General features: G+C 48.1%; 1 protein-coding gene across 1 annotated transcript in view; it reads left to right on the forward strand.

Moving 5' to 3' along the window:
* FRMD4A (FERM domain containing 4A) overlaps positions 1 to 23855 on the forward strand; it is a 316596-nt gene that overhangs the window by 173005 nt on the left and 119736 nt on the right. The window contains 2 exon segments of the mRNA XM_077758468.1: positions 3061 to 3153; positions 14524 to 14608. Coding sequence (XP_077614594.1) covers positions 3061 to 3153; positions 14524 to 14608 — 178 coding nt within the window.

A 23855-nucleotide genomic window follows, 5' to 3' on the forward strand; every position in this document is an offset into this window, starting at 1 on the left:
CACGATCAGAGTCATCGTACAGAGCGTGCAGGAGGGAAGATTCTGAGAGATGTTGGACATTTTCAGAGGCAGGAAAAGAGTGACTCTAACATTTGAACCAATAATTAGGGCTAACTTTTGTGTTAACACCTTGCACTGATCATACACACACACTTTTACCTTATGAGGCAGGTCTCTGTTTTTCAGATGTAAAAGGTCTACTGGGGAGACAACATATGCAGAGAAAGTTCCATGGGGTGTGGTAGGTAGAGCACCATGTATGCCCGGGGTGGGTGCTTAGACACAGAGGTTTGAAAAACCGTGACCCCGTGGGGCATTATCAGCATCTCGAGTGTGACTGGAGACAAAGTTGACACCCAGGCCTTATGTTTCCAGATCCCGTGTTCTAGATGGTTGGGAATTAATCCCACCTTTCTGGAAAAAGTTGATCCAGTCATTTTATTTAGCAAACTTTCTTCCCCATAGTTTTTGTCCTTACTCTACTAAGAGAAGAATAAACAAAACTGAAAGGTAAAGTTAAAAGGAAAAAAAACACTTTTTCTAGATGGAGCTTCTTAGAAGGAGGGAGAAGAGCCAAAGTTCCTCAGGTGGTCAACTCTTCTAGAAGCAGATTCAAAAGCCATCTCTCAAGCCACGGCCCTGGGCTTCCTTGAAAGACAGGTTTTGTGCTAAGAGTGCAGCTTGAATGAAGTCTTAAAATGGAAATGGAAGCTTCCAGTGTGTTTTCTGTCTTGCATTTGTTGGAAGCAAGCATTTGCTTACAGGAGCAAGCATTTTAATGCAGTGAATCAGACAATTTTTGTCTCACATTATCCGCAGAGTAAGTCCAGCCTTGTCACATATGGTATATAATATAAACGCGTTATACAGCGTTGTAACCTTGAGGAGATTTTACATACCAGTTGGGTCTATTCAACATGAGCTTCCTGAGTAAAGATGATTACAGGGCGCGGCCATCCAGGCTAGTAGACTGAAACTGGGTCAGGAGAGGAGAGGAAAAGGCAGACTCCTCTGCTCATACTTGTTCTGTGGCTTTGCCTCACTCTGCAAGGACCCCTGTCCTCACCGTGGTCTCCCAGGTCCTGCCTCATCCCTGTCTACTCACAGGGCACCAACATGCCAGATTTCTTCCCACCTCAGGGCCTTTGCACATGCTGGTGGCACTGCTCAGAACATTCCCCTTCTCTTTGTTAAGTTTTATTGTTTTTCAAATCTCTCTCGAACGCCAGGCAGTGCTTCTCAGATCCCAGACTCCATCAGGTCGTTACATGTTCTCATTACTCATGATCCTTGTACCATAGGTGTTAGGTCCTCTACCATTCTGATTAGTAATTCTGTAATGAATTGGAGTAGCAGTTGAGTGTCTGTCTCCCTCTAGAACAATATAATCTCGAGGAGAATAGGGATCATGCCTATTTTGTTCACTGCCACATCTCCAGTCCCTTTTTCAGAGAAGGTGATTAATTAATATTTACAAAAAGAAGAAAGGGAGGGAGAGAGAGAAGGAAGAAATGCACAAGCAACTCCATTTGTGTATCATCAAATGTCTCTGGGGTTTGTGTTTAAAATGGCCTTAATGAGGTGTCATGGACATATAATAAATAAACGCATGTTGAAGAGTACAGTTTGGTAAGTTTTGGCATGTGACTGCATCCATGAACCCATCACTACCATCAAGATAATGAACATATCCGTTATTCCCAGAAGTTTCCTCTTGCCTCGCTAAAAGCCCTCCCTCCTGCCTCCCGGGCAACCCCCGACGCACCATCTGTCACTGGAGATGGGTTTGCACCTCCTGGAGTTTTATGTGGACAGAATCCTAGTCTGTACTCTTTTGTGTGGCTTCTTGCACTCAGCGTCATTATTTTGAGACTCGTCCATGTTGCTGTATGCGTCAGTAGCTCACTGTCTTTATTGGGGCAAAGTATTCTGTTCTGTAACTATGCGATGCTCATTCCCCTGCTCATTAACATTTGGGTTGTTCCCAAGTTGAGCTGTTGCACGTAAAGTGTCTGTGCATCTGTCTGTGAAGGTCTTAGCATGGGTATAGCTTTCTTTTTTCTCAGGTAAATACCTAGGATCAGAAAATGTCATGTGATGGGTGTAAGTTTCATTTTTTTTAAAGTTTATATATTTTTGAGTGAGCAAGGGAGAGGCAGAGAGAGCAGGAAAGAGAGAATCCCAAGCAGGCTGCATGCTGTCAGCACAGAGCCCAATGTGGGGCTCGAACTCAAAACCATGAGATCATGACCTGTGCCGAAACCAAGAGTCAGATGCTTAGCTCACTGAGCCACCCAGACACCCCTCATTTTATTTAAAAAGAGACCAACAGATTTTATTTATTTTAGAATTGCTTTTACACCTTTATTCTTCATTCAGATATAAAAATATTAGGAATAGCATATAGTGCTCAGAATATTATATGATATAATATAATGTAAGAGGGATATTATAACCTTAAATCAGGCTCATTTTGAATCGAAATATGATAGAAGGTAATGTTTTAAAAGTTAGTCACAGTGTGGAAGCTAAGACCATAGAACTAAACATTTTTTGCTTTGTTACATTAAAATCTGTTGATCTTGATTATTTTAGTTAAATCAGGCAGCCCTCATTTTGAAAGAAACTGTAACTGTCTGTGATTCACTTTTTACTCCATTCTGCTTCCAGCAAGAAATTGTGAAATTTTCTCACGGTATCTGAAGTGGGTTCTGAGTCCTTCAGGATAAAAAGGCACCGAGGAGTGTGGTGGTAAGGGAATTCAGAACAAGAGAGAGAATGATTACATCTTCATTTCAGCGCAGTCCAGGAAATGGAGAGCCGGGCGGGAACCCCAGACTTCCTGATTGCCAGTCCCCTCCTTCATGTCACACGGTATCTGCCTCTGACTTTGTATGTCCCAGATAATCCCTGGGGGTTCTTCAGATATTGAAAACTTGCAAGGGAGGTGAAGGTCCACATCCATCTGTGACCCGGCACGTTCTAAGGCACACACACCTTCATCACAAGAAGCTTCTGCAGACTCCAGAGTCCTAACCAATTTGTCTCTCTTCTCCTCAGGGGACACTTAAACTGGCTTCAACTAGATCGAAGAGTATTGGAACACGACTTCCCCAAAAAGTCAGGACCAGTGGTTTTATACTTTTGTGTCAGGTACGTGTCCGTGTCCATCCTGTTGCTTCTTTTGTTCTTTGTCCAGAAAAGTCTGGGAGGGCTGCATGGTTACAGGAAAGGGGGATCAAGTTTGTCCTGGTCCATTGCCAATGGCAGAGGTCACAGTATAGCTACATTCCCAGTAGACGTGACCTTGAGTGTCCAAGGCATGTCAGTGCCTGTGCGGGGACACACGTGTTTGTGCTCTTGTGCTAGGATGCTAGTGCGGAATGAAGATTCAAGCCCCTTTTTGGGAGCATATATCTTAAACTAAACTGAGCCTCCTATAATAACACAAACCCTTAGATTATTATTATTCTTTTGGTGGTGGTGGTCATTTGGAGCGGCATCTGTCTCTTCTTTCCTTACTATCACATGTGGCACGTGGCCTCTTGAAACTGGCCTATTTTATCCCAAATAGGAATCATTGAAATGAAACAGCAAAACGCGGATCAGTGCCTTCCCCAGTAAGGGAGGGTATGGCATAATCAAATATCAGAAACGGTGGACATTTTCTTTTCACTAATCTATTGTAAATTTTATTTGGGGACTGCAGAAAATATAATTTGCTTCTCATGGTTAATATATGCAAACATTTTTGTGTGTGAGAAAGAGAGAGAGGGGACACAAGTGAGCAAGGGTGAAGAGAGAGAAGGAAAGAGAATCCCACGAGGTGCAGAGAGAGAGAAGCGGGGCTCACACTTACCCAAAGTGGGGCGTGAGCTCACCCGGTGCAGGACTTGAACTCACCAACCATGAGATCATGACCTGAACTGAAGTCAGATGCTTAACCAACTGAGCCACCCAGGCACCNCAAGCCATCCAGGCGCCCCAACATTTGCAAACATCTTATGAGGTCACCTTCATTTGCAGAAGGTTTTGGGTAGTCAGAGAGGCCGCCTTGTCACAGGTTCAAGGGCGAAGCCAGGATCTCACCATCCAAGTCCAGCAGGAGCACCCAGTCCTTGGAGCCCCCAGGCAGTGTCTGTGCGGAACCTTCATTGCGTGTAACCGCAGAGGCATTTAATCTCGAACGCCTCCATCTTCCAACGAATACTGAATGCTCACACCCAGCACATGTACTTTTTAACTATGTTCACAGAAGTTCAAGAGCAGGACACAAACAGTTCAGAGTTCAGTTCTTCCTAAAGAGCTTGGTCAGGGATGCAGTTTCAGACATAGCCATCCTGATACCACAGAAGGTGTGGGAGAGCCTAAGTGAGAGTTAAAGGGCTCATTAAACAGGCGGGAGTATGCATCTTTACCTTAGCTGGTGAAGCAAATTTAAACTTGCGTTCAGTGCCCTTTTTATTTGCTGAATAGCTGCAAACATATCAGAGCTAATCGTAGCCATTTCCGTTACTGATGGGCGTGATCTTGATGTCACAGTCTATTTAATGGTGGCCACATTTTTCTCAGCTAAATGGAAACATAACAGTGTCAATGCCACCAAGAGGGGCGGCAGCATCAGACAAAGCTCAGCTGAATATAAGTGTTTCATTAACCTGTAATGGAAGGTGGGCGAGTACACTGGCCAGATATCAGGACCCTCCCCCCCCCCCACTTCCTGCCTCTTTCTGCCACCATTAATCAAGAAGAGAGAATCCTGGGCTGGTTGTGTATTCGCTGTGTTTGGGAAGAGCCTGTTCGGAGCTGAGTTATCCTGGGTTTGGGGAACTGATCCTTGGAGGAAAGCTTGGGGCGCCCTGAGATTGCCCAGCGGACACGTTTGTCACTGAGGATACGCAGGTGCTCCGGGCTGAGTTCTCTCTGTGAAACCAGATGCCCACAGGAGAGCTACGGAGGTAGATCCTGTGCTAACACTATGGAGAACCAAGAATGAACCTATTTTTCTACTTGACCGCAACAGGCACCTCGCAGAATGCTCCCGGAGATAAAGCTCTCCAAGTCTACATTTAGGGACAGGCCCCCAGCAGAATATGGCCCCCTGGGCTGGGCTCCTTCTCTAGCTCGCCACAAAAAGTTGCTCTTTGTGGAGAACGTCCGCTTTCTACGTCCAGGTACTTCTTGGCCTCCCAAGTGCTTCAAACGCAGCAGGTCCAAAGCCAAAGTCATCATCTAGACCTCCCCGGGCCTTCCATGGTGCTCACAGCTGGGACACTGTTATCCATTCCATCCTATAGGCTTTAACCTTGAAGTCTTTCCTCTTCCTCAAATTCTTCGGTGCGTTAATTCCCTGCCGCTTCCATCCTCTGCCCTGTTCTCTCCTCTTTGTTACCCAAACTCAGTGCCTCCTTGCCTGACACTTGAACTTGGCTGCCACCTCTCAGGGTGGCTGTCATCTTGGCACCAGTCGAAGAAGATCCTGGTTCCCAGACCCCGCTTTCCTGAGTCCCCGCTTTTCGGCTAGCTGAGCAATGCGGTAGCAAAACACCAACAGTCTGCTTCCTTCAGGAGAGGAGGCAGGTTCCCTCCTGCAGGGGAATGGCACATTTTTACCTTGATGCCTGGGAAGAATTCCCAGCTTAGGACTCGGTGCCTTTCCAGGGATGCCCACAGGCTATTTTCTCCAAAGGAGTGATATGAAAAATTACCTTCATAAAAGACCCAGACCTTGGACTGTGCCGGAGTCCATTAAGGGGCTCACATCCAGTTGGGTGATTTCCCTGTGTGTGCACTGACCTTTGTCAACTGGAACACGTCCGCCGGGGCCCCAGCCACCAGTACACGTGCATGCCTGCGAGCGGTCTCTCCAGCCACTCCCGGCCCTTCTCCTTTTGTTTAAACATCTATTGATTGCATTTCTAGAACACGTGTTCCACTAGCCTTCATGGAAAAGGGGAATAAAAGCACCCAATAAAACACCGGGAGAAGACTGGCTGCGCTAAGCCAAGATTTAGGAATTCATCCAGTGGAAATATTAACTCTGTATCACTGGGGATCTCAATTTGGGCCACCATCCAGCACGGCTTATTATTTGGCAATTATGTATTCTTTTGCCGTAATGCATATTTAAAACATCTGTGAGAGAAAGGGTGGAATTATCACCTCCGTTCAACCGATTATGGAAACCAAGGCCCAAATGGATTAAATAATGTGAATTTGAATTCAGAGAATCCTGCTCCATCCTCTGAGCAGCCCTGCTGACGAGGCCTGAAGCTGGTGTCGGGCTACCAGATATTCTTGGAATGGCAGGACAGAGGACTAAGAATCCGTCTGCACTGATCCGTGATTTAGCCTAAAAAAGGACCTCGACCCTCTTTCTCTTCCATCAGATCACCAGGAGTGCTGATCACCGTGGCTTCTGAGTTTTAATAATAACCTAAAAAGGGAAAAGGTCAAAGGGAGGGAATCTATCCATTATCAAACCCCAATCTGTTATTCAGGATGACTGTAAATCTTCACAGCGCTTGAGTAGTATTACTTCTAGTTAAAGTTAGGGAGGAGAGGGCTCAGTGTGCTGATTCTCCGCTCCCCCTCTCCCCCCCCCCCCCCCCCCANAACCTGGGGCCCTTCCCTCTACCTGACGCTGCCTCTCTCTCCACCCTTGAGAAGCAACTCCGTGATTGGGCATCGGGGTCAGGATTAATGACCTTGGTCCATCTCGCGTTCCACACTTGGCTGGGGCTTCAGAACCAGGGTCCATCTGCAGAGATGGCGTCAGGGATAGACGCACCCCTGCTAGGTGAGAGGGCGCAGAGTGCAGCCCTGACATTCCAGATCTAGCACTGCTAAACTCCCGAGGGTCCGTGGCAGTGGCTGGAGGACATCAGCCAGTCGCAGCTTGGTGGCGGGTGGGGTCTCCGCATTGATGGAAGAAGGGGCATCGCAGATGATGAAGCAGCAGTTCGCAGAAGCTGAGATATATACTCTTAGTCCCGCTTGACAGACTCCTGCCATTTGCTCACCAGGGTGAGCACCAGCGGGAAGGTGTTCTGTCCTGCACTGCACTCTCTGCTCCCCTGTAAAGAAGACTCCAGGGTCCCAGTGGTGCCCTTGTGGGGCATGTGATGCCCCAGTGCTGCATCACTGTGGGGCCAGGAGAACCAAAATCCACTCTCCTTCCGGCTGCGGAGAGAGTGAGCTTTACCCCTTGGGGATGCTGTGCCGCACCGACCGTTGGCAGTGGCTTCAGTTTAGTTCAGTTCTGATGCACAAATATCCAGCAAGCACCTACTATGTCACAGGCACTGTCGTAGGAGCTGAGGGTAGAATGATGAAATCCCTCCCCCCACGCACCTGCACAGTGACTTCCCCACAACCTGAGGCCCTCTCAGCCCTGCCTGCCGTCATCTCTGCAGTTCAGTCCAAACCCTGATATGCACACTGCAACCTCTCCCTTACCCAGGACCTCCCCTCCCTTTGTAGCTGGTCCCATGCACATGCGTGTGCGCACACACGCGCGCACACACACGTGTGCACATGCACACACACACACACGAAGGTGGGGGGGGATCAATTAAGTCACCTAAGTCTTTTATGTCTACCGCTGAGCTGCTGAGTGTGGTCTGGGGGAGGGGATCGCCCAGCTGCCCGTCGGTGCATCACTGCTTGTGACCACTCTCACACAGGTTGTCAGTGTTTCTGCACTTGCGCCTGCTCAGGGGCCTCTGCGTTGCCCTCTGTGGCTTTTCCTCTCGCCACAGACTCCAGACCAGAAGCTCACCCCTTCGCTCCAAGAAGGTGACTTTCTTTGCCTGTGATTTTGTGGAGAAAACAAAAGCCAGCCTCACCCTCCCACGCACGCATGCTCACATGCTCGCGTGCACACACACCCGCAGAGGAAGCCTGACCCTTATCCCTGCGTCCGAGGCTGGCAGGTCCGCAGGGGCTCCCATTCCGGCCCCTTCCAGCACCTCCAAGAGCTTGCTGCCTCCAGTCTCTCATCTCTTTCTCTGCCTTACGCTGCTGGTTCTCCACGGATTCCTCTCCTCCATGACCACGACTCTTCCTCCCTGACTTGTGTCCTCCATCAGCTGCTGGCCCCTTATTTCCACCCCTGGCCACAGCAGAGGCCCAGAAGCCTGGGTCTGCCTTGGTCTGCTGTCTCCACATCCACTGCCTTGTCGCCTGGTGGCTGTCCCATCGCTGCCATGGTCGCTGGGAGGTATCTAGGCCCCAGATGGCGTGGATGCTCCTCTGCCTGAGTGGAGGACGTCTTCATCCGTGTGGCCCCAGCCTCGCTCCCCTTTCCGTGGCACCTCCTTACCTCTGTGATCGGCACCACCACACACCCAGCTGGAGACGGGGGAGTCACCCTGCCTCCCCTGCTCGCTCTCAGCAGCGTCCTTGCCTTCCTTTATTCATGAATTCCTCTCTCTTCTGTGTCTTAAATAGGTCTTGTACCCACCACTGAACCTCTCCTGGTGGTGGCCCCTCCCAGTCTCCTCCGGGTTATCAGTGACTATCCAGCATTCTCATGTGATTCCCTACTCAGAATTTTCCTGGCCTCTGTCATCATGCTGCGGTCATCCTTGTGCTTATATTCTGTGTGCTCTGACTTCTGCCTCCCTGCCAGCCTCGTCTCCTTCTGTATCATCATCCCCCACCGCCGCACCTGCTTTACGTGCTGCCCAGTGACTGGTGTCTGAGCAAGATCACATTCAACTACAGACCAGGGTTTAGGAGGACCATGAGCCACCTCCCCAAATTTGAGAACAATGAGCCTCTGGTCGTATTCACCAGGCAAGCTTTAGAAATAAGCCAAGAAAAATTAGAGGAAAAAATACCCCCACCCACCCAAGGAAATCTCTCAGTATTTTTGTAGGAACATGTGTGTGCTCAGAATGATTCCTCCGTGTCTGGGCTGGTTTTTTTTTTCATTGTGTTTTCTTCAGCCAAGTGTCCCTGCAACTCTGATCGTCCACACTGTTTGCAGGAAAATAAACAGAGATTAGATTTGTCTCCTCAAACCGGGCTTCACAAACAATAAACTGAACTGAGCACTAAGAAAAAAAGAAAGAGAGGCGATCCCAGGAAGCTTGAATGTGGGAGACGGGATTTTACAGTCAAGTTTATGGCCTGACGGTTTGGTGTCTTTTCCTGGCTGGTTGAGACAAGCAATTGCTATTTCCCGTCACCATAGTAACAATGATGGCCTGGATCTAAAATGAGGTGCCTGCTAACCAGAACTTGCTAGATCTCAACTGGGTGCCCCAGTTGAGATTTTAGAGCTGTTGAAATCCTGAACATCAGAGATACTTGGCCCCAGAAACTCACAGCGGTATCAATTATCCTTTTCATTACGATCGCTCCTTTTTGCTGCTGGAAGTCAGCATTCCAAATGTGACATTTGTGTGCGTAACAAAATGAAATCAGCGGTCCGTTTAATTAACACTTGCTGTAAATATTCGGTGATTCCCAAGTGCCGAAGGGAGGATGTGAGAGGGAAGAGGAGGAGCTGGGGGTGGCGGTGGGGGGCGGGCAGAGGAGGAAACCTGACTGAGGTCCCGTGGTCCCACACCATTCAAACTGCGCGGTTTGAGGCGTCCACGTGTTAAAGGGGACAGGACTCCCAAAGGCTTCAGAACCTCTTGAGTATTGTATATGCCCAGACACATAACAGCATAGCACACATTCATTCCTAGTTCAGACCCTCTGATGAAATAGCTCAGGTCGGCATCTTTCTGGGCCAGGTTGGGTGTGAGTTTGCTTATGGAATTCAGGGAACAGTCTCAGCCAGATTTGCCCTTGGCCTGGGGCAAAGATTGGCCCTCTGACTCGAAAGAGAGAGAGAGAGAGAGAGAGAGAGAAGACGTAAGATTCAGTACTGCTAAATGTGCTGAAGAACACATTTTTATTTGTAAGTTTTATTGTTACTCAGATACAATGAGGCCTGCACATCAGGGGTCGATGAAGACAGCTATTGAAAAAATAGTTTACTATTCACTGTTCCCAAGTGGAGGGAGCAGTCCACACCAGGTAGAGCTGCAGGGTTGCACAGGGGTGAGCCGGGGTTGGTCAGGAGGCAGAGGGAATGGGGGGAGATGTGGGCAAGAGCCTTTGTTTTGTGGTTTCTACAGGAAGGAATGGGCGAGGCAGGGTAAGCAGGTTTACGCATTGGCTACTTGGAATGATTCCAGGGGGCTTTGGGGCATCGGGGCTGTCCAGAGTCGTCTGGCTCTGGCCCTGGGGTAAGTCGGGTAGGAGCCTAGTGACCTGGGGTGTGAGCGCCCCACGGAGGAGCAGGAAGGGTGTGGGAGCTCTGCATTGGTCTGAAAGGTGAGCTCACATCTCTAGGAGCTGGTCAGCCCTCCAGAGCCACCAAGGTCCCAGATGTCAGAGCACCAGAAACCCGTGGGTAATACGGAGCCAGGCTTGGAATTGTCCTCGCAGACGCTGTGAAATCTACCAGCAAGCCTTCAGTTCCTTGGGTTTACCCAGAGACCCAGAATTTTCTTTGTGAGCCAGGTCTTTGAGGACGGGCTCCCCCTACTCCCGCATTGGTAGTTAAGGAAATGCAACATCGCCACCTACTGCCAGAAAGGAGGAGCTCCCATGAAAATCAAAAGGAACAGAACTGATTTTTTTTTAAAAAATCCCTCCTTTGTATCCAAACCATCAATGTTTCCTGCTTCCCCAGAAGTTTCTTCTCCTGGGTCCTCCGGTAGTTTGCCCTGAGCCTAGATTGAGATGTCCTAGGTCTGTTTTTCTCTGCGCATTTGACTCACAAGGTTTCCCTAGCACAGACTGAAAGTTCAGGATGAGTTAAACGTCCAGGGTTATGGAATAATAATATGACAGACCCAGGGCTCACAGTGCTTTCCAGGCTGTTTCTCGGTGATAAAGGTTAACAGGAAACTGCTTTCCAGTTTCTGTCAAGAGGAGGTGGTTTATTTTCCTCATCTCAGAGTATATTGTTATTTCCGGTGCCTTCCTGCCTCTTGTACAGCCAGACAGCGGAGAACTCGGTGCAAGTGAATGCTGTCGCAGAGAACAGAACTGGCCCTCTCCTTTCCACTTTCCGTTGCTAGAGAGAGCGGAGGGTGGGGGGGATGTTGTGTTTTCCTCATATACTGTTGAGAAAATTGTGAGGGGGGGGGTGGGGTGTGTTAGTGAATGTCTTCACTCCTTAATTCTCAAGAATTAAAACAAAAGCGGGGCGCCTGGGTGGCTCAGTCAGTCAAGCGTCTGACTTCGGCTCAGGTCACGATCTCACGGTTCGTGGGTTTGAGCCCCGTGTCGGGCTCTGTGCTGACGGCTCAGAGCCTGGAACCTGCTTCGGATTCTGTGTCTCCCTCTCTCTCTGCCCCTCCCCTACACACGCTCTGTTTCTCTCTGTCTCAATAATAAACAAATATAAACATTTTTTAAAAATTAAAACAAAAGCAATAAACACACAAGGCATTTTGTTGGAAATTACATTCTTTCAGACCCAATACTAAGGTCACTCACTGTCAAAGTCAGGAAGCGTCTGCTGCTGTTCTGGCTTTGAGATTCAAGGTGACCAGCGGCTTGCGCGTACAACTTTCCGTGTCGACAGTGAGCAAAGGGCAGAGGGGCAGGGCCCGGGGTGGAATGTAAGCTCCCCCTCAGGAGTGGGGGATTTCGGGACATCCAGGAATCGCCCTCCTGCAAGGCCTTCCTTGCCCAGCTCCCTGTCCTGTCCTGAAAACTCCACCCAAGGCGAGTGGGGAGGAGTGAACTTGAAAGCAGCATCTTTTACTCACACGGACTGAGAAGCCCGTGTGTGCGCCCGGCGCTGTACTGGTGCTGGCGATGCAAGAAACAGTGGGATTTGGGCCTCGCCCTCCAGGAGGCGGCCGCAGCCTGGACAGAAGAAGCCCCAGGGAACAGAAGCGTATGGGCCCCGGGGCAAGCCCCGCCAGCTGGTGTGCAGCGCTTCCCCGAGGGCGTCGGCTGGGTCTGTGCAAACATGGTGTTCTGGGGTGAGGGCACAAGGAGCAGGGCTGGGCTGGGCTTGGGGGCGGGGGTTCTGGGGTGAGAGCAATAGCTCGAGCAAAGGCTCGAAACAAGATTCATCGACATTGTGCCACCCCTGCAAATAGGTCCCTTCCCTCCCTCCCTCCCTTCCTTCCTTCTGATTTTGTTATTAACCTTTCACACCAAATGTGGATTCTTTTTATTAAATCAAATTTAAGTTATTTTGCTTTAAGACCTAGAGTTTGTGGGGTGCCTGGGTGGCTCAGTCAGCTGAGCATCCGGACTCTTGATTTCGGCTCAGATCATGATCCGGGGGGTCATGGGATCAAGCCCCACATCGGGCTCCGTGCTGAGTGTGGAGCCTGCTTGGGATTCTCTCTCTCCCTCCCTCCCTCCCTCTCTCTCCCTCCCTCCCTCTCTCTCCCTCTCTCCCTCTGCCCGTCTCCCCTGCTTACACGTGCACACTCTCTCTCAAATAAAAATAAATAAAATTTAATAAAGACTTAGAGGGGTGCCTGGGTGGCTCAGTCGGTTAAGCATCTGACTTCGGCTCAGGTCATGATCTCACAGTTCATGGGTTCGAGCCCCATGTCGGGCTATGTGCTGACAGCTAGCTCAAAGTTAGCCTGCTAGAGCCTTGAGCCTGCTTTGGATTCTGTATCTCCCTCTCTCTCTGACCCTCCCCTGCTCATGCTGCCTCTCTCTCTCTCTCATAAATAAATTTTAAGAAAAAGAAAGAAAGAAAGAAAGACTTAAGAGTTTGCTGCTTCATTTCAAGTCTCTGCTAGTGGAGAAGGGAAAGTCTGCACTTCCTCCCTGACTGTAGCAGACCCTTTGCAGAGACATCCATGACCTAAAATACCTGCTCCAAAAACCCAAGGTGGTGTTTTCTTTTTTTTGTTTTTTTTGCAAGGAGAGAGTAGGTGGTAAAGACCCACCAGCCTACTCATCCCTCGGCTTTGCAAGAATGAGGGCCCTACTATCATCTCCAAACATTTTGTTCACTCTCATGCAGTGGTAACTGTGTTCGTACCATTGATTGAAAATATCTTATAATATCAAAAGTTACTCTGGATTCACTCACAAATTTAAGTGAACCTGCCTTATGTTAATCATGGCAGCCTCTGTGCATGTTGGGAAAATGAGAGAAGACATTATTAGTGTACAGACAAGGGGTTGCAAACTGGCAGGCTGTGGGCTCGTCCTTACCTAGGGGTATATTTTGTTTGTCTCATACAATGTAAGTTTGTTCATTTCGCTGTTGGAATCTGAATGAGTTTCCAGTATTCGACAGCGGTAGACTTCTTCGGTGGAGAACCGCTGATCAGGTCCCGCTGTCTTCCATCACAGTCTGGAACACAGAAGCCCAGAGAGATTATGTGATTTGCCCTAAATCATACAGTGCGGGCCCAGATCACTGGTCTCTCAGTTTCCTCCCCAGATTTCTTTCCATCACATTGTAACCCTGTTCCAGAACATAGCACTTGTCTTCTCCTTTCACCTTCTGCCACCTCGGGGTGGCCTGTTTCCAGGAGCAGCCACCCCCACCCGGGGCGTGTTCCCTGCAAGGCTCCGCATTCCATCACCCGCCTCCGTGACCACAACTGCTGCTTCCTGCACGCAGCTGGTCCTGAGACAAATACAAGTGCCTTGTCTAATTACGTAATTTAATGCACTCCAAAGTCGATGTGTAAAGGTGTAGTAAATGTACAAATAATTTCAGCATGTTTCCTCATGAAAAAATCTATAAGCTCCATCTGGATAAAAATCCAGTCTCATTTGGCTTCATGTGCATTAATATCAGTGTTCCAGCACTTGCTGGATGTTCCAGTGTTCCAGCAGCTCTCAGGATGTTCGGAAATCAAATCACAACCTCACCACCTTCGGGGAGGCATAGCGCAACCGTTTCAAAGAGAAATAGGGCCCTCCTTCACCTGAGCAGAAGAAATTGTCTTTAAGAAATCCAACTCAACAATGATTAGGACAAAAAAAGTAATATATTGAAAACAAATAATAGTTTTAATTGATTTTTTAAAATTATTTGAGAGAGAGTGCAAGTAGGGGAGAGGGGCAGGTGGGTAGAGGGAGAGAGACGGAATCACAAGCAGGCTCCATGCTCAGCACAGAGCCCGATGCAGAGCTCAGTCCCCATGATCCTGGGATCATGACCTGAACTGAAAGCAAGAGTCGGATGCTCAACCGACCGAGCCCCCCACCCAGGTGCCCTGAAAACAAATAATATTATTAAAAAATTGGGAAGAGGGTCAGGAAAGAGAAAGTAGATGGTCTAGTTTAATCTCACTCTTGGAAGCTGACGGCAGTCTTGGGTCCTTGACCATGGGGAAGGTTGGCAGACATGGCCGTCCTAATGTGCTAGAAAGGGGCTTGAAACACTCCGCTTTCTTTCAGAAAGGAACCGTAGGAAAACCACTGATCACACCTTTTTCTTTTTCACTGGGATTGGGATTTCTAGTCCTCACATCTAATCCTGTGGTCAGTGGCTTCATTTGCATTCTTGTCTTCCAGGTTCTACATAGAAAGCATCTCCTACCTAAAGGATAATGCCACCATTGAGCTCTTCTTCCTGAACGCTAAGTCCTGTATCTACAAGGTAAGAACTTTTCCTTCCTATTCAGCTTTCTGTTGAAATCGGAGAGTAGCTTTGAAGTTGCCAATCCGAAGTTGTTGCCCCGATGTGATTGTATTAATTAGTAGATGTAATTTATAAATGAATTACTGTAAATAACAAGGTCATGAAAGTAATACTGTCCATCTAATAACGGGACTCTTCTGGATCCTATCACTCCTTGGCTCCTCGGAGGGGTGCCTTCACCCCTCGACCTGGCAGCTGAGACAAAGGGGAGATGTGGACAGGGAGGGCGAATCCACAGGTCCACGCAGACCGGACTCTGAAGGATGAGTGGACTGCTTATCCAAATGCATGTGTATTGAACATTTTTAGATATTCTAGCAACATCTCTCAGAGTGATGCAATTTGCATCAATTGGCACTTTAGGCTGGACAAATTTTTTTTTTTAAGGATGCCAAAATACACAAAATTTATCACTGTAATCACTGGTAGGTATGCAATTCATTGATACTAAATGCACTTACAGTGTTTTGCAATGGATCACTTCCATCCATTTCCAGAACTCTTGTCATCTTGCAAAACTGAAACGCTATCCCCACTAAACACTAACTCCCCGATCTACCCACCCCCAGCCCCTGGCCACCGGCATCCTACTTTCTGTCTCTATAAATTGGACTACTCTAGGGACTTCACCTAAGTGGATGCTGTCATGTTTGTTCTTCAGTGACTGGCTTATTTCACTTAGCATTGTGACCTCAAGGGTTATCCACATTATAGTACAGGTCAGAATTCCCTTCCTTTTTAAGGCTGAATAATATTCCATTGTATGTACAGACCACATATTGTTTATCCATTCATCTATGAGTGGACACTTGGGTTGCTTGTACCTTTTGGCTATTGGATTTGATGCTGCCATGAACATGGCTCTGTAAATATATCTTCAAGTCCCTGCTTTCAGTTTTTTCAGATGTGTACCCAAAAGTGGAATTGCTGGATCATATGGTAATTATATGTTTAATTTTTTAAGATGCTGCTCTATTGTTTTCCACAGTGACTGTGTCACGTAGTACTCCCAGTGCATAACGTTTCCAATTTCTCCCCATCCTCACCAACACTTGTTATTTTATAGGGTTTTTTTTTTTTTTAATAATAGCCAACCTAATGGTTGTTAGCCAGTATCTCATTGTGATTTTGATTTGCATTTCCTTAGTGATTGGTGATGTTGAGCATCTTTTCATATGCTTGTTGGCCATTTGTGCATCTTCTTTAGAAAAATATCTATTCAAGGGACAATTCTTTCTTTTTTTTAATTTTGTTTTTTAATTATTTTAAGTTTATTCTTGAGAGACACAGAGCATGAGTGAGGGAAGGGCAGAGAGAGAGGGAATCACAGAATCAGAAGCAGGCACCTGGCTCCATGCTGTCACCACAGAGCCCAACACGGGGCTCCAACTCACAAACTGAGATCATATCCTGAGCCCAAGTTGGATGCTTAACCAACTGAGCCACAGTGCCATTCAGGAGACAGTTCTTAATTGAGTAGGACAGTCCCTTGCACTGCATCAAGTTCATGTGCTTGTAGTGTTTCCTTTCATTGGATAACCCAAAATGCTCACACACATTTCCAGCATACACCCCCTCCCTGGGGAAAGGGGCTTGCAGAACACCACCCAGGTTGAGAGCCTCTCCTGGGAGAACGTACTTAAAGTAACCACCCACACACTGCCGCTCATGAATGAAGCCTCTGGGCACCACCTCAGGCCAGCTCACTGACCACCACCTCAGGCCAGCTCACTGACCACCACAGAGAAAGACAAATGATACGTTAGGATATCGCAACGAGGCATGCTTGGTGCTGAGCGCTCTCCGTAAGGTGTGCGCCTGAATCTGCACAGCACTTTGAGGTGAATACTACTTTGTATCCCGGTTTTCCCTGGGAGGAAGGCGAGGCACAGGGAAGTTAGGAGATTCTCCTGAGGTCACCTACCTACTGAATGGGAATGTCAGTGGGGGCCAGAGCTGGCAGCCTGACAGATGGCAGATCACGGGGCTCACCCAGGCTCTCCCTAGAGTGGAAAATGCCCGGCAATCACAGAGAACTTAAAAGCTAAGTGCACTCGTTGTAAGGTGTTAAATAGCTGTCCTCAAAGAAGTCTGAGGAGATCCTACCGCCTATATTTTCATGTTTAACTGAACCCTATGTAGGGAGATTGCAACAACCCAAGAAACATGAACACACACACACACACACACACACACACACAGCCATCAGTTTTCCTTCTAGAAGTACTTCAGCACACTCATTTGTTGCACAAAACAGTCCCTCTAAATGCAAGTGTCCACAGTTATGGAGGGCCTGGTAAGGATCAAATTCAGTCTGTGAAAGGACCTCACTGGGTGACAGTTGCTGAGCCAGGATTGAAACTGGCTCAAACCCAGACCACTCAGACTACAGTATTTTGGGGTTTTGCTGAATGGAGGAAAAAGACACTAAATGCAGGTCCAGGAACTTGCAGATCCCTTCCTCTCTCTAAGTCCGTTTTCTCATCATAGCGTGGAAATAATAATACCGGCCTTACATGGCTTACAGATCGTGAGAGTCTCCGAGGGTTTTTGTTGAATGAATGAATGGGAAGGCCCTTGGAGAAAGTTCAGGAATAAGAAGTTGAGCGCTGTCCACCAGGTGGCACACTGGGGCAGTGAATGTCTGGAAGCTCCAGTCCCCCAAACTGATGAAATCAGCTCAACCGGGCAGCAAAATGTGGCCCCAGATCGTGCTTGTCCAGGCACCTGGCTAAAGGGAGAGAAACAGTTTCTCTGTTGTTCGATTCAGTCCAGATACAGATACGTAGCTGGAACCGAAGACTGCAGTGCTTTTAAACACCGCGCTGCGAGAAGGCTCTGCGATCAGTGGACAATAGAAAAGGAGAAATCCTCCGGCGCCCCAGGTGGGGTGAGCAGTAGGGCCACGGCGCCCACGGCATCAGCCTGCCTGTCGGCCCCCTGGGCTGCTGTCTGTCACCCAGAACCCCAGCTGCCCCTTCTCAGGATCCCTACTGGAGCCTGGCTTCCCTGAACTTTCTACAGGAGACCAAATAGGGTCACAAGACCGCCTTTGTCCCTCCCGTCCGTCAGAAATAATATTTTCATGAGGCATCTGGGTAGTTCAGTTGGTTAAGTGTCCGACTTCATCTCAGGTCATGGTCTCGCAGTTCGTGGGTTCGAGCCCCACGTCAGACTCCGTGCTGACAGCTCAGAGCCTGGAGCCTGCTTCAGATTCTGTGTCTCCCTTTCTCTCTGACCCTCCCCTGCACACACTGTCTCTCTATCTCAGGAATAAATAAAAACATTAAAAAAAAGAAATAATATTTTCATTTGCAGAAAGTGGCTTACTTAAAATGTTCACGTATATCATCTAATTTGAGCCTCGTGGGTGAGATAGACCCGGAATCTTTAGCTTTCCAGAGAAAGAAACTGATGTCAGGGAGGTCAAGCGACTCATTCAGGGACCAGGGACTGGAAGTGGTGGAATAGACAGGGTGGCCATTTCTGCACAGTGTGGGAGGAAGGCCCCATACAGGTGATCGAGAGTTTCAGATGTGGAGCCCACACACCGGGTTCCCGTCCTCGCTCTGCTCTGCAGTGAATGCAGTAGATCTCCATGCCCTCTGTGATGTCCCCAGGCTTCCTCTTTGGTGGAATAAGAACATTAAAGGCCCCGACCCACCGCCTTCTTGGGAAGATGAAGGGAGATGAAGCGGGAGTGTAGTTGGTTAGCGCCGGGCTAGGCCCGTGATGAGCTCCTGCTGTGGTAGTGCTGCTCATGTGAACCCAGAACTGGGTTGTTCATCTTGGCTAAGAGTTTCTGTGCGCCCCTCGACGCTGCCCCGGCACTTCGGAGGCCTGGAGGAGCCTGGACAGTGGTGCCCGACGTACAGCCTGGAAATGATGTTGAGAGATGGGGGCTCCGGTTTACCCCACGTAGGATGGATATGACCTCCCTCCCTCCCTGTTTCTTGGGGAATGATCCCTGCAGCATACCAGAAATCTGAATCGTTCAGATAAATAAGCCATTTGTTCCTGCTTCCTCCAAGGGCAATTTCATTCGCTTTTTAAAGCATGGATACTTTTATCAAAGTAATATATGATGCAGTTAAAAGTCAAATGGCTCTGGACACCTGGGTGGCTCAGTCAGTTGAGCGTCCAGCTTTGGCTCAGGTCACGATCTCACGTTTGTCGGTTCAAGCCCTGCGTCGGGCTCTGTGCTGACAGCTCAGAGCCTGGAGCCTGCTTTGGATTCTGTCTCTGTCTGTCTCTCTCTCTCTCTGTCTGCCCCTCCCTCACTCATGTTCTGTCTCTGTCTCTCACAAAACTAAAAAAAATGTTTAAAAAATTTAAAGTTGAACACGAGTTGGGGAGGGGCAGAGACAGAGGGAGACAGAGAATCTGAAGCTCTGTGCCTGGAGCTCGAACCCACAAACCGTGAGATCATGACCTGAGCTGAAGTCAGATGCCCAACCAACTGAGCCACACAGGTGCCCCTCAAATGGCTTTAAATAAGAGACTTAGTATGAAAAAAAAGCCCACCCCCTTCAACAATTTTAGCTGTTCCTTCTGGTCTTTGGCCTATTTCTAAATAAGTTGGCACAAGGCATTATTCCTTGATTTATCCATTTTAGATTAATTGAATTCCGATTGAACTAGGTGAAGATTAAGCTCTCCTATACAACCACCCACACTTTCCCGTTCCCCATTTTCCCAAAATGGCACTAAGCACAGTTCTGGGTAAAAGCTACAGCCATCAGCATTGCATTATTATGACTAATCCAAGTAGCATCCTATGGTTGTGATTCCCTTTTTTAGACAACCACTTATTTTACCTAAAGGTCATAACTGCCTTGCTGTTACTTGTTTAGTTTCTGTGTACCCATCATTTTTCCCCCAGGAGTGCCTACAGATCCCCGATCCAGGCCCACGTTAATTTCCAAATGCATCGAGTAATTCATCCATTCCTCTCTTCAGTTTGTTTTTTGCTGTTGCCGCCTTTGTTGTTTTTCCTGGGACCTCCCTGTCGCCCTCCATCCTCTGACTCCAGTCTGGACCTGGCCTCATCCACAGCCCTCAGCACAGGACCCTCTTGCCTATCCTGTCTCTTCTTCACTCAAGTCTGGAGGGGGGTCCCCTTGTTTCCTGGATCCCAAGGCTTCCCGTGTTTTGTTTTATGCCATTGTTTCACTGGAGAACACCCTCCAGTGAATCCAGGGAAAGTGCATAGAGGAGATACAATGTTTGGGTCCTTACGTATCTGAAAAAGTCTCTCTTCTACTGGTATATCTGATTGATAGTTTGCGTGGATATGGAAGTGAACACATCTCTCAGAATATCCAGGGTGTTGCTTCCCAGTCTGCTCTGGAGAACTCTGCTGTGCTGCACGTTGTACGTGGACCCTCTCCCCCTCTCCACCCATCACCAACGCTATCTTTTAGGATTTCCTCTTTATTCCTCTTCATCTGAAACTTTAGGATGTTATGCCCTGAAGTGGGTCTTTGTAAATCCATGATGCTGTGTATTCGATGGGGACCTGTAGTCTGGAGACTGGTATTCTTTAGTTCTGGGATGTTTTTCTGTATTATTTCTGTGATGGTTGGTCTCCTCTGTTTTCTCTGCACTCTCCTTGTGGAACTCCCATTAATTAGAAGCTGGGCGCAGCCTCCTGCTTTGATACCTTGTGTCTCTTATTTTCCATCTCTGTCTTTTTATTCTACTTTCTAGATGATTTGATCAGTATTATCTTGAGTCTCTATTGGCTTTTTTTTTTTAATTTTTTTAAATGTTTTATTTATTGCTGAGAGAGAGAGAGAGAGCGTGAGCAGGGAAGGGTCAGAGAGAGAAGGAGACACAGAATTTGAAACAGGCTCCAGGCTCTGAGCTAGATGTCAGCACAGAGCCCGACGCGGAGCTCAAACCCATGAACTGTGAGATCATGACCCGAGCCGAAGTCGGCTGCTTAACTGACTGAGCCACCCGGGCGCCCTTCTATTGGCTTTTTAACTTTTGGTATCATGTTTTTAATTTTTTAGACTCCATATTATCTGGTCTTATATTATCCTGTTGCTATTTTTGCATTCTTAACATCCTTTTATCATTTCAACATCAATTATTACACCTATTCTGTGTCCTTTCTGTTTCTTTTCAGTTCTTTTTTTCCCCTACGTATTTATTTTGGTCTCTGCCTTTCATATTTGGAGACTTTCTTCAGTTGACTGTTGTTCTTGGTCCATCCATCTGCTCTTAAGAGTGAGGCACCTGGGTGGCAGTGGTCCCCTGGTGGATGGCCCTGTGGAGTAATCCAATGGTAAACTGGTTCTATCAATAGGAAGGAAGCCTGAATGGCAGTGTTTGAATGTCCTTTCTCATGGCTCCTTATTCTCTCCAGAGGAGAATCTTCCCACTTTCTGTCTGAGTGCTCATCCTCTACTTCCTGTCTCGTCTCTACTTCCTGTCTGATCCTCCACTTCCTGTCTGATCCTCCACTTCCTGCCTGAGTGTGTCTTCCACTTCCAAGATTGGGGAAAAAAACACCTGTCCCCCAGTGATAACCAAAGAAACAACCCATCGTCTGTATCTAAAGGTGGACTGCAGTGGACTGCAGTGTGCCTCTTTGGGTTGGAGGAAAAGTTGGCATGAGCATTCTTCGGAGTAAATTTTTAGCATCACCTTCCATGACTGTCACTAAACTAGGCACATACACAGTGCTCAGTATATTGTTTTTAACTGACTACTTTCTAATCCCGGGGAGCAAGGATTTGCATAGCTCCTATGAAATTACCACGTCTGGTGCCTACATGTACCTATTGAGAGCAGATTATGTCTAAAGAAACTTAAAATTCCTGCTTTATGTGGGCTGGCGGTCTTGCCCCGCCTTCTTTTCTGAGCCGTCCACATTGGTCTGAGAGCTTCACATATTATTAAAATTTAATCATCCTTGGGGCACCTTTCCCATGTAGGGCTAAATGCCATCACTCTTGTTGAAATTGAAGGGGTCTTTATCCAAGATCTTCAAAGAGCTTTGCTAATGAACAGATCATATCATCTCGTCTGAAGATGAGAGAAACAAAGCCCACAGTCAGACCCCACAGGACAAAGGAACCAACATAAGTATTAGTCTCAGACTTACAGAATCCCAGCCTTTCCTTGTTTTTTCACTTGATTGTTCTAGGTTTCACTTGATTGTGTGTATTCATATGACAGAGGGTGGAAGGAGAGAAGGACAGAGAGGGACTTTCCATTTTCAACTCGTGACCTCTAAGAGAGAGACTCCCCGGGGTCACGACGCAGGCGAGAAGCAGGAGGAATCGCTATGCCACAGAGTCAGAGTGTGGTGCCCAGCATGAATGGCCCGTACCCCAGTGGGTCATTAGCCAAACATGAGGTAACTTGACTGATGAAAACCTGGCAAAGGGCCAAGGAAGAGGGTTGTGCAACACCACGTCAGTCCCTTCCTACACCGCAGCCCCTGTTTGCCTGGGGCCTCTTCATGCAGTCATTATGAGTTGTGCAATGAGCTGGGGTGCTTACACGGCCAGATGTGAGCATCCGAGCCACTTGAGTGATAGACACACACACGGTGACACATATGCACAATGCTTCCCTCCTCGTTAAAAAACTACATCTCACCAAAGATTCCTGTAAACGCTGAATGTTGCTGAAGGACAGAGGCAACGTTGTGGGGGTTGGACTGTAAACACCAATGAGCCCAGATAAATACAACAGACAGACAGGATATCTGTAGTGTGTCTTGGGGTTTCCAGATTACCCCTCCGTTTCCTCACCACACTCAGCAAAATAATTGAAAAAGAAATCATGAGCCCCCTTCTACGGAGGGAAATGAAATTGGAGGAGATCCAGTGATTTAGTCAATGTCCCAGAGCTGCAGGGGTGTTGGAAGTAGAACCTGGAACTTTCCAGTGAGAGTAGCAATGACCTTAAGGAGACTGACAAGAAGCAAAATCCTTAGGCATTCTGAGGTAAGGAGAGAGAGCCGGTAGTGGTTGGCGAGCCCTGCTGATTGTTCTAGATGGACCTGGCATAGGTTGTCCTCACAGAAACCTTATCAGCCTACCGTGTGGTTGTTAAGCCTGTTTTCTGCTATGATTATCTTATGAATCTCATGTGAGCGTTGGAATTTCTGTCATTCCCGACCACAGAGGAATGCTTTTCATTAAAATCCTGGATTGTGTAAAAACCTAAAAACCACCGCCAAGTCCCTCGGAGCACGGGGGTCGTGCAGAGGTGCTCCAGCTCTTGGCACTTTGGGAGAACATAACACCTGCAGCTCAGGGTTCTCGGGGGGCTGTTTATTTGGAACTCTTGGAGACCCCCAGATGGAAATCTTTATGAGAGTATTGTTAACTGTTATGCTGCTGATAAATGACCTCGGGCCTCTTCCTTCAGCGACTTAATCACCGGGGATAAAACAGTGCTGAGTGGGAGGAAGTGGGGCCATCCTCCCCAACCCCGATCTGAGCACGCAAGCGCACACCTGCAGGTAGTCATGCTTTGTCTTTCCGTGGCATTCTTCAAAAGATCAAAGGAGGCCGAACACGTTATTCAGTGGTAGGTGAAGCTGATGCCCAAAGGACACACCAAATGGCCGGAATCATTGTAAGGCGTCATATTCCCTTCTACGAGGATCTTCCCCCTATTGCTGAGTCTAAGATAAAATTGTCATGTGCCCCTCGGACCACCCTGGGTTCACAGGCAAGGTTGGAGCTCAGCAAACAACCCAAAGACAGGCTCTGAGAACATCAGGGGCCCAGAGGAGTGTCCTACACCAGCCTCCGGGTCCCACCAGCTGGGCTCTTCTCTGATGCATCTTTCTCTGCCTCTGCACCTTCTTTCCCCTGTCGCCCTCAGCTAGGGGACACCCAGCACCCTGGGAAAGTGTGCGGTTTTCACATGCCCTCTTTGTGGGCTCATCCAGTTTATTTTCTCTGCCTGAGCAGGGACACGTGAAGGATACCACCTCTGGATGGCCAAAGACGTCAGATAAGAATAAGGGAGAGTTGTCTTTTTGATGTTAGATGGCAGCATGTGGCTGACAGGAGGGTCTCTGGAAACATCTCTCCACCCCTCCATGTGGGGAACTCAGCTTGCAGATGTTCAGGCACAAGAGGAAATGTGTGGCGCTGGCAGAAAGTGTGGAATGCTGTTCCATCACGGTGGATTTTAGAGATTAAATCACCCGGGAGGGCCAGGTGGGAAAGCG

The sequence above is a fragment of the Crocuta crocuta genome, unplaced genomic scaffold (genome assembly GCF_008692635.1).
Source record: "Crocuta crocuta isolate KB4526 unplaced genomic scaffold, BGI_CrCroc_1.0 scaffold32, whole genome shotgun sequence".
In the NCBI taxonomy this organism is placed as follows: Eukaryota; Metazoa; Chordata; class Mammalia; order Carnivora; family Hyaenidae; genus Crocuta; species Crocuta crocuta.